This window comes from Nanorana parkeri, unplaced genomic scaffold, assembly GCF_000935625.1.
Source record: "Nanorana parkeri isolate BGI_ZX_2015 unplaced genomic scaffold, ASM93562v1 scaffold67, whole genome shotgun sequence".
Classification (NCBI taxonomy): Eukaryota; Metazoa; Chordata; class Amphibia; order Anura; family Dicroglossidae; genus Nanorana; species Nanorana parkeri.
The window spans coordinates 2,119,498-2,130,948 of NW_017306335.1; the positions used below are offsets into that span (position 1 = coordinate 2,119,498).

Here is an 11,451-nt window from a genome sequence, read left to right on the forward strand (position 1 = left end):
CAGTGACCGATTTATTCCATAATGTGCTTATTGGATTACCCATACACTATTCTTTCTATACAATGAGGGACGGTTGTAGAATACTTAAAGCAGACCTTTAGCCCCCTTTCACTAAAAATCACAACGGCATGCTGATGTGAAAACTTTCATTCGCATTTTTCTTTTACTTGCAATTGTTTTTCCATTTCTGGCCCTCTTGGGCACAAATGATGTAATCATGCCCAAGCATTGCATCCTGGGAAGAATACATTAGCAGTGCTTTGCTGGTAAATCATCTGTAATCTCTCAAGATCATAGGGAAAGGTATTTTCCTCCCCTGAGATGGATGTGCATGGCCACATGTGCCAAAGTTCCAGGAAGTAAAGGGAGATGTATATTAATCTGCCCTCAGTAAAAATGGCTGCTGTGAAAATGGAGAGAAGAAAAGTGTGCAAAAAAAACCCTGCAATTTTTATAATCTGATTTGCCATTACTAAACCTTTTTCAGTGTATTGTGACTTGAAAGATATGGGCAAAGTTCCTCAAGTTTAGACAAGTGCATTCTTTTTTATATTTTGCATTGGCTTTTCTGTTGTATGTATATTTCTGTATGTTAACTTGTGCTTTTTTTTTTCTACACAGGACTCTGTGTTGGGTTTTGACTTTCCTTCTCAGAAAGGTTCTCCTCCACAGATACCTCCAGAGTCTCCTGCTAAAGGTTGGTTAGAGATTGTGTTGCTGAAGGGAAAATGTGATTCCTCACCAAGCTATCCATTGTGGATGGACGAGACTCCTTATAGGCTATTGTCTTCTGACGGTGACATGTTTGCTGCTGTCAGAATAACTGAAGTGACTGCAGCCAATTGGCTGTCATTGTTCCTCAAACTTTTGCCCGGCTCCTTTGATTATCTGATTGAAGAATGGCAGGTGAAAGGCTGCCAATGGGGCCATCCACTAAGCATTTTGTAGTGTATGGCCCATTAACATAAGTGGTTGATTTTAGACTAACTCATAGTTTACAAATTTGCAGATCTGGCTGCAGGGGCCTTGGAAGTGTATGTAACCAGAACTATTACCCCTATTCAGTTTTACTCAAACAAAACTTTACATGATATAGTTGAGTAAGTAAGCCTCTTGACTTCCCACTCCGGCTTGAGAAAGAGGCACCAGCCTCGAAACGCGTAGCCATTTGACAGCTCTCTACCAGCCCCTCACTGACATCACACCACGAGTCTACGCCGACTCACACAGACCGAGACACAGTGAGCTGCGGCTGCAGAGACTCAGCGGGTTTCCCCCGCTTGACTCTCACTGGAGCCGTCTGGCTCAGCCTGGCCAGCTGAGACCTTGCGACTCTCCACAGGGACATCTCAAGTTACACCAGCCCCAGACGGAGACCATTTTATTAATGTTTAGTACTCCTGATGGGCATCCCCCGGGACAGGGTAAGGCCTATCCCAATAACCACCAACGAATCAGCAAATAGTGAGTCATTTCTCCCACTTTCCTTGTTTTATTTCATTTGTTGGTCACTACAATCCAACTGGGTTCTATACATCTGTGTTATCCTCACCATATTTATTAACAAACACTTATGTTTATCTATATCCATACCTATACAATACATTTATGTTTATATTTATAACTAATGGGGCAGTAGAGCTTCCTATCCAATTCCTTTACATGATATAGTTTGTCAGTTTGAGAATGAGGAAATGGATTCTGCCAGTTATGCATCACTGTCCTGTGCAATCTGCAATGTTGTCTCGAGCAGTGTTGTCGTTTTTAGGTTTGTTACCAGATCTCTGTAGATAACAATTTCTCCCTCTGTTCTGGCGATGGAGGTGTTGTGTAGTTCTAACACTGCCATACTAGGTCAGTGTTGTGGGCAGAATTGACTATCAAAGGGTGGGGAAAAAAAAATGCAGCCACCAAATCTAAAGACTGTAAGCTTTGTTCTTGGGTTTCAATACAGTTTTTTTTATTTTGTACAGCTGGAAGAAATGGCAGACACTGGATAGGGCATACTATTAACCATTAAAGTGTAAAAACCACTACACTTAAACCAATGTGGAAGACATATTGCAATCAAAGACTGCAGGATAAACTGTAACCAGTCACACTCGGCTAAAGCTGACCTGAAAATGGGGTTCCAAGCAGGAAATGGGGTATGCGGAATGTTAGACTAGTGCTGTGTGGCATCAGGGTCCTGGCACCAGCAGTCTCATTCTGCAGATGAGATGGTGACTGAGATTGATCCTTAAACATTAATTTTTTGTTTCTTTTTCCCCTCTTTGTTTATAAGGGGAATGGAATTCTTGAACTGATGGTCTGCACAATCCAATGTGCTATTTTTTTATTTTGGCGTTCCAAATACGTTTTTGTATTTTTACAAAACTGCGAGGATTAGGACTTTGAGTGGTACTTTTATTTCTAATGAACACAATCCTTTTATTGCGATTTGTGTAAAAGTGACTTGTCCTTATTTTTAGTGTCAACTGAGGCTCTACCAATCCAAAAGGACCCCATTGTGCAACCTCAGGAGGTAAACCAGCACATCTGATTATTTTACAGAAGTGTACAAATGTGTTTTTTTTTTTTGCATACGCTGCAAATTAACTGGCTTCCTATCCCAGTTACTGTTGTAAGTTAAATCTTTAAAATGCATTTACATACATTAACTATAAACAAAAATGTAGCTGCTTGTATCACTGGGCTGTAGATCCTGCCTTCTCCAGGGTTACTACTTTTCTGCCCATGGTCCCTGTGTGTGCTGTAAAGGAGCCACCATTCCAGCTCACTCCTGTGATGGACTACAATCTCTTGTTTAGTTTACTAATTCATTGCGATTGTATTCCATCATGGGAGCAAGCTTGGAGCGATGGATACTTTACAAAAAAAAAAACACTTTACAACACACAGACCATGGAGAACAAAAGTAGCCCCCCTCCAGAATGAAGGACAGTGTCAGCAGCAATTCAGAGATTTGAGGATCTACAGCTGAGTGATGTACCAATAAGATACTTTTTAGAGAAAAAGTAAGGTACTTGAATGCATTTTTGAGATTTAACTCCTGAATTTAGTGTCACTTTCTTAATTGCTGCTTGCACAATGCATGCTCTATTCTAAAAAAAGTTGTCAACTGTATAGAGTTTTTCCCTCCTGGAATTCAAGGGGCTCAGAGTAGGTTAATGTTTACATAGTCCTGTGTTGGTAGATCTCATCAGTTGTAAACTAGTTTAACAATGTCTGTCCTAACCAAAGGGTCTAAAGATCTAGAAGCAGTGTATGTTAATGAAGGGGAAGTTGTCCCTAGTAGTCCTATGGGGACTGACAGCCTTTCCTGCAACAAACCGTGCGCATGTGCCTTGCATACTGTTGGCACATGCAAACCAATCCTATATCCCCTGCCTAAATTACCATTTCCTATCCTATTTTATAGAGCCATGTAGCAAAATCCTCTTCTATTGAATCTATGGAGGGTAGTGAGTACTGACTTGGTAGTGTCCTGCCTAATTACTTCGCATTAATATAAAATTTAGTTCAGCAGTGCTAAAACAGGTGTGAAGTCTGTCTGCACTGGAGTTTAGGCTTAAAATATTTTCCAAGAACTGCCTTTCACTCAATCTAGCTATAAGTTTGTAATGGTAAACGGGGACACCATGGCTTCTGTTTTAGTGCAATTGGACTTCTGTCTGGTTTCTGACCCCAGAAATTAACTTCTGCTTGTCTAACTTACAGCTCTCGCCGGCACCAGTTTCAACAGAGATGGCGAGTGACTTGGCCTGTCCTGTTACACCTGAACCTGCTGACCTTCCTTCTAACCATCCGTCTCCTGCCAGGTCTCCTGTAAATGTACATATGTTGTTTCTTGGTTTAGTGTTCAGTGTTAGCTTATAGAACAACAAAGCATTCTCCAGGGGATGGCATTTAAGGCAGCTTCATGTCCAAAGACCCAGCTGCCAAGACTATTGGTGTTTACAGTCACTCTAGATGGTAGGAAAGAATTTGAGAATATACACTTGCATCCATAAATTGCCAGTAGAACCTGGCTTTCTTGCAGTGTTTGCCTCCTAACGAGAGGTGCCAACAGTGCAGTTATTACACCTGGGCCCCACATTGTGCTTTTATGGTCCTGGGATGACAAAATGGAAGATGGTTATGGTTACTATATATTATATAGAGGGTGGCGTTATAAATCAACAGGTAGGTGACTTGCTTAGTAAGCAGCATTAAGTGGAATATGTTCTTAGCTTCCAGTTTCTCCAGTACGTGAGTTGGAGGAGATCTCTACAGAGCACATCTACACATCAAGCCCTCATCTTACAGATCGGCCACCAGAAAGAAACCTGGTGAGTATGGGCACCTTGCTAGTTTGAATTTTGGGTCAATGAGTGTAACTGTGGAATGTTATCAAAGGCACCATTTAATTACTTTACTACTGTATATGGCCAACAGTCTGTAGATAGTTGACCATCGCATCTATATAGCCTAACTCAATTTGGAGTTGTCAACATGCATATGTGGACACCTCCAAGTTCAGCTCGGGTGGTACCAGTGAAGGGAATGATTAATGCTACAGCATACAACAATCTGCGCAACTGCTTCCAGCATTGTGGTAAAGGTTTAGGGGACAATACTTTTCTGTTCCAGTGTGACTGTGCCCTTGTACATAAAGCCAGCTCCATAAGCACATGTTTTGTGTGCGGTGGATGTTGAGTAGCCTGCACAGATCCCTTACCTCAACCCTACTGAACACTTTTGGGATAAATTGGAATGCAGATTGAGTTAGCACTTGTTGGGCATCCCGTGAAAAGACTTTCCAGAAGAGTGGAGGCTGTTACAACTTAAATAGGAAAGGGGGCTCCATATTTAAAACAAGCTTATGTCTTATGAGTACCTTTTTGACCACGGTGTATTTTATACTAATCAACCAATGTTCTTGGCTATAAAGTCCTGAATAACTTTGTGGTTAGAACATTACCCTTTTTGTGCTAGTGTCCTGTACCCTGCCAGATTACATGAATGGGATCCCAGAATTTGATTTTTTTTTCTAGTGCAGACCTTTGGCCATATAGTGTAATGCCTTTGATTCCATTTAAGGAGTATAGCTGGACAGCCTGCTAATCAAGGTACAAGTGTGCCATTAGTAGTTGAGAACTAGTGAAACTATATAATGTAGTTGACATACTGTTGGAAGCATGGTACATACCACTCACTGAACTGCACAGTAGACTGTTATAGAAGGCACCCCTACAATGATGTCTTGCGTTTCTTGTTGTAGACTCCAGGCAATCTGCCAAGCAGCCGGATCCAGTCTCCAAAGACTCCAACCAATGTGTCAATCTTGCAGCTGCAGCAGGAGGAAATGGTCTTATCCAGGAGCCCACCAATGTCTGCTCACACCTCCCCGTTCCAGGGCATGCCAGCTGTAAGTTCAGGGGTAATGGTGCATATGTTGATGGTGTGCCAGATTATAGCTGCCAAGAGGATATAGGGGTGGAGGGGGGGGGGGGTGCAATTTTTTTGATCTATTTTTCCAATTGACAATATGGTAATCTAGAACATAGACCTGCAAAAGGACTTTATCCTTGTAAGTAAAATGCGAACGCCCAAACATCCTAAATCGTTGTATGAAGTGAATAGGGGAGGGTTAGCACCCCTGTCAGTTTTTGCGATTTGGTGCCCGTTGGACACTTCACTTCCTGACTGTAAACCTAAGCAGGATTTTTTTCATTAAACGGAAGGGAAATCCCCCCTCATGGACAACTTGCTGACAACAGTATTTCATTAAAAAGCGGTTCTTGAGCTTCTGTTAGCGACTGACTTGGCTGACCTCATGTATTCATTCTGTTGCGAGCAGGAGGAAGCTTTTAGGCCTCATTCCCACTGCGCTAACTCAGGGCGTATATGTCCGCATGGTGTGCACGCCGTATTGGGCAGTTCCCCGGGAGGTACAGCCCAGGTGCTGCGTGTAGAAGCCCATTCTTCCCTGAGGGAGGACACGGCCGTACGCGGTCATACATGCACCCCAAAACTGCACATATGTGCAGCAGCTCCAGGTGTCCGTACTCTGATGCAGACAGGATGGATCAACAGTGTACGGCCCTTTCCTCCCATAGGGAAGACCAGGCTGCTACACGCAGCACCTTTCCCTCTCGTGAATGGCTGGAGTTAATGCAATGTGAATGATTTAAGGCCTCAACCTCCTCTCCAGTGATCAGACTGCAACACTGTAACTTTGTAGCATCTGACAAGGACTGATCAGTATGAGATGCATGTGAACACAGCCAAGAACTGCACAAGCACCAGGCTTTACACCATTTATCACCTGAGCTGGCATATCTATCCAGGAGTAGATGATGAACCTGGTTGATTCCTGAAAAAAGTGGGCCATCATTCTAAAGAAAAGCATACAAATGCATTGTCAGGGGAGTGCTGTGATGTCCATAAAAGGAAAGAAATACCTGAAAATTGTACGTTGGCATGCAGGTAACATGAGAATATTTAATGGGTCTGCTTTTGATGATGTAAGCACATATGGCCACTCTACAGATTTAAATTTACTACAGATTTGTTAATGTACCTCACACTTATTGTCCTTTTTTGTTCTACCATGTCATGTGTATCAATTCACAGAACCACTCTGGTCTGTGATGATCTGGACACAAGCTTCTTCTGTTCTCTGCTCACAGGTCTTTAAAGTCAATACTCCACTACCTCTGCGAAAAGAGATGGAGATTAAGGAGGACCTGCCTTATGCTGCAGAATACCAACAGACCTACAGCACAGCCAGTACCCAGACCCTACCTCATGGGCTAATGGACATGAATGGATCGGATCCACATACTTATATACAGGAGCCGCTACCAGGTGAGCAGAGCAGCTGCAGAAAGCTATAAGGGACTTTTGGCTTCAGGTCACCTGTGAACTTTCTGGCTTCTGGTCCTGTAAAACAGAAGGCTCTCCCAAAATGACTGCAAGGACTGAGTGTTAATACCTCCAATCTACACGCGTATAGTGCCTTCAAATTGCATGCACAGCAGACGGCTGCTCTTTTTTAGCCGTGTGTGGAAAAAAAATGGTATCACCCGGCCAGCAGACAAATTGCCTCAGCTAGATGTAGCGTTATGGCTCAGTGTAATGTTAACTCCGCCCCTGCTTACCTACAGCTGGAGGTTTTTACCTTGGTTGGTTATGTAGGTTTTTGGCCTTTATTTTGGTTATGTAGGTTTTTGGCCTTTATTTTTCTGTTGCAGTCAATTTACATGGCACTCTACGTACTATTCATTCACATCAATCCCTGCCTTCAAGGAGCTTACAATATAAGGCCCTCTCATGCACAGATGCATACTAAGGCCAAATTAAACAGGAGCCAATTGGCCTACTAGCATGTCTTTGGAGTGTGGGAGGAAACTGGAGTACCTGGAAGAATCCACACAAGCACAGGAACATTTAAACTCCATGTAGATAGCATCCTGGCCATGATTCAACCAAAGGACCCCAGTGTTGCATGGCAGAAGTGCTACCCACTGAGCCACTAGTGAAATGTATCCCCACTAAATTAAGATTTCTCTCCACTTGTCTGGAGACTTAACAGGAAATGAGGAAACCTCTCCTGGGCAGTTGTCACAGATGTCCCCTTTGCAAGATTTTCCCCTTCCTAGTGACAATCGTAACATTTTGTATTTACCTAAACTGTTCTGGTGATGATGATGATGAGGACTACATCTCAGAAAATCTGTTTGGATACAGTTTCAGAAATTATGTTTGGTATGTAGCTGGCATCTGACTGATGCTGGGCATTATGAGAAACTGTCTAAAAATTGGCAAGGGCTATAGTTGGTTTTCAGACCAGAACCTAGATTAATTATGTTTAGGGTGGAGCTGACTTGGTGGTTGACCCCAAATGTGCAATTAATCTTGTAGCATGTAAAATCTTTGTGTAAATTTGAATTCTAGATTTTTATGTGTGTGTGTGTGTGTGTATATACTAGAACTAGAGGACTCCTTTTTTTTCTTTTCTTTTTTTAGGCCCATATTCTTCTGGGGTTTCTCCTGTAAGCAGTGGAAATCTGCCTTATTACACATCCACCCCCAACATTCTGCCCAGACTTTCCCAGCCGTGCCTGACTTCCAGAGGTGGAACAATCCGAGCAACCAGCCGTGGAGGGCGTATTCTGACCAATGGCTATCGCTGCCAGACCACTTTCAAAGGTCAGGAAGATGCCTAAATGTGCTCCATGCAGGCGTATTGTCCAGTTCAGTTGCCTAGTTTATATGGGCCTTATGTTAATGGTCAGTGTTCCTACATTTGACAAACCATTAAAGTGGGAATCGGTGACCTGTATTAAACAATGGTGGTTCTTCTGTTCTAAGGCTGTCTGGCACCCTTTGTGTTGTGAAATTGGGATACAGCAGGTACCCTACTGGGATATGCTTGCATTGCATGCAAAACATGTAAAATCAAGTATTTTGCTGCATCATAGGATGCATGCATTTGAGCAGCACAGAATCCAAGTAACATTTCCAGAAGCCTTAAAACTGACCTGGTAGTTTTTTTTTTTGTAACAGTACAGCTTTTATGTCTTGACTAATTTCTCTCTACAGGCCCAGAAAGCTTTAGAGCAGCTCAATGTGTCCCTAATGGAACATACGGACATGTGCAATGCCCTGGGAGAGATTTTCCAGTTAATCAGTACATATCACGGGTAGGCATTTCTATTTGTGAATCAGTGACTTGGTGCTGAAATGCTCTGCTGTTTAAGGAACTTGTAATTAAACGGCTAGGCTAGAGGGTGGCTGGTGGGAAATCTTTTTTCAGTGCCGTCTCTGAACTGTTGAACTCTTGACTTCCTAGGATGCTAATTCCCATCTGTCTCACAAGCGAGGAAGTATCACTCCTACTGCACGATCTGCTACAAGAAGTGAGTAACAATGTCTCTGCACCTCAGATTAAAGGAATAGTGTGCAGGCTCCAACTAGCCAATTGAATGCCAACAGTCTAACTTTAAACCATGCTTCCCATGACCAATAAATACAAAATCATGGTTTTCAAATGTGTCAAATTTTGGTTTTGAGTCCACAGAGTGCAAATACTTTAGACCACATGATCTGTAAAGCTGAGCACACATTGGTGAATTTTGAAAGGTGTGATTGTGCGGCTAAATTAGCCTTATGTTTAGGATTACTACACCTACTATAAAGCTGCATGCAGTATTGATTGCATAGACTTGGTGCATTGTGGTATAACCAAATTCCTACCAAATGCTGCACTCCTTTGTTCCAAGTGTAGCGATTAACCTTTAATTACAAGGTGGTGGTTGCTCTACCAAAAATTGCCTGTGAATGTACCATAAAGCTTGGTCAGTAGTATCTGATTTGATGTCATTTGACTCCTGGCTGTTTTATACATGTATACAGCCTAATGAGGGTGAAGTTTTTTAAACACTATTCACAGTAAGATAACCTATGTGTTTTGTGGGCCACACAAACTCTACCTAAATCAGGGATCAGGAATTTTCCCTGTGCTTAATTGGGCAGAGGGCTTACAAAGATGCAAGTTATGCCGGGGTTGACATGCCTGACTCAACCATGCTAAGTGAAATCCACAGATCCATTTGGTATCTGAGTCAATTTAAGAACAGTCAAAATTCCTGAGCCCTGATAAAGGTAGTTTGTGTGGGCGCCGAAAACACATAGGCTGTCTTTCTACTATTGCATAATTGAACCTCAGACCCTTGGAGGTTTGGTGTGGTCCTTATTGGAGTCACCTATCTGGGTCACCACACCTTTTTTGGGGTGCCTGCATTTTGTGAAGTGCTGACAAACTAAAGCTAGTGTGCACAGTGATCATTTTAATTGATCCTTTGAAAATCTGTATCAAGTGCCTCATTTTCATTCTTGTATGTGACTTAATACAGATTGGAGCGACTCTCGGCTCGGCAGTCCAGAACGTGAGGAAAGTTTCAACAGTACAGACTCTGGCATGGGGGATTCCCGCAACATGACATCAGTTGATATGTCAATGAACCAAGCTGCCACAATTCTTCCTGTTCATGTCTACCCCCTTCCCCAACAAATGAGGGTTGCCTTCTCTGCTGCCAGGACCTCCAACCTTGCTCCAGGTAGCCTAGATCAGCCGATAATCTTTGACCTTTTGCTCAACAACCTGGGAGACACCTTTGATTTTCAAATTGGCCGTTTCCTGTGTCCCGTTAACGGCACCTATGTCTTCATCTTTCACATGCTAAAGCTGGCTGTCAATGTCCCACTGTATGTTAACTTGATGAAGAATGAGGAGGTGATGGTTTCGGCCTATGCTAACGATGGTGCTCCTGACCATGAAACAGCCAGCAACCATGCGGTACTACAGCTCTACCAAGGTGACCAGATATGGCTAAGGCTACACAGAGGGGCCATTTATGGCAGTAGCTGGAAGTATTCTACTTTCTCTGGGTATTTACTATACCAGGACTGACTGTCCAGTTTTCCAGAGCTGGGACCAGCAGATGAGCAGCTTTGGCAGTGGTGAATGGTTGCGTGTTTTACCAATGCAGTGTGGTTGGAACTATAAACTTGTCAAAATACTGTAACTGGATAGGACATGCAGAGTTTCCATGCTGAGGTGTTCACAATATCATGTAAATGTAGTTACCTGGGCTAAACTTGGATGCAAAGATTTGGTCAGCCTATAATGCTGTGAATGGTGAAAAGCGTGGTTTGTCTCACAAAATGAGGATTCTGGTGTATAGTGAGGTCTGCTGGTGCTGTATAGAGTTGGAACTACTTTAAATAAACACTTATTGCAATCTGCTGTGTCGTTTGACTGTTTAATTTGATAAAGAAATCAGGAATGCAGAGTCAGGAATTTACTGGTTCTCCTTTTATAAAAGATAAACATGTATTTTCATTAATAGAAAAGGACTGAAAAACACTGGCCCTTGGGATTTGACTGGCTCCCACATGGCTTTAATGAATGACAATATTTAAAATGAATATAATCGCCTAACAATGCTCCCTTTTTGTCTGATAACACAATGCCAAATCACCACCATGGCGGAAGCTGCCCAGCTCATCTTGATGGAGCAGCTATACGACCAGTTGCCGGTCGAAATTAGGGATTGGGTGAGGGACCGAAGACCGCTTAACATCAATGAAGCTGCAGTCCTAGCAGATCAGTATATTGATACCAGGAGGCCCCCTCGACCTGAAGCTCGACCAGTCAGCAGACCCTTTCAGGAGGTGATACCTCGTCCCACAGTAACAACAAACCCGTCCACCGCCCTCGTACCCTCCTCGGGCAGCGCCTGCACCCCTTCTCCGATCGGATGGGAGAAGGTGCTATACATGCAATCAGGTGGGACACATGCGAAGCAACTGCCCCCGAAATCGCCCGCGGTCTCCGCAGTGGAACCGAGCTACAGCGGGACCCCAGAGAGCAGCAGCCCATTTTGGAAAGGAGTCCCCGGT

The 11,451-nt window shown here is 43.2% G+C and overlaps 1 protein-coding gene across 1 annotated transcript in view; it reads left to right on the forward strand.

Moving 5' to 3' along the window:
* CAPRIN2 (caprin family member 2) overlaps nt 1-10,542 on the forward strand; it is a 28,965-nt gene extending 18,423 nt beyond the window's left edge. The window contains exons 13-22 of the mRNA XM_018576434.1: nt 622-906; nt 1,187-1,424; nt 2,472-2,524; nt 3,658-3,828; nt 5,264-5,410; nt 6,675-6,852; nt 8,014-8,196; nt 8,590-8,690; nt 8,840-8,906; nt 9,903-10,542. Of these exons, the coding sequence (XP_018431936.1) occupies nt 622-906; nt 1,187-1,424; nt 2,472-2,524; nt 3,658-3,828; nt 5,264-5,410; nt 6,675-6,852; nt 8,014-8,196; nt 8,590-8,690; nt 8,840-8,906; nt 9,903-10,459 (1,980 nt within the window). The 3' untranslated portion in view covers nt 10,460-10,542. The remainder of the gene's footprint in view (nt 1-621; nt 907-1,186; nt 1,425-2,471; nt 2,525-3,657; nt 3,829-5,263; nt 5,411-6,674; nt 6,853-8,013; nt 8,197-8,589; nt 8,691-8,839; nt 8,907-9,902) is intronic.
* Nucleotides 10,543-11,451: the final 909 nt, after the last annotated feature.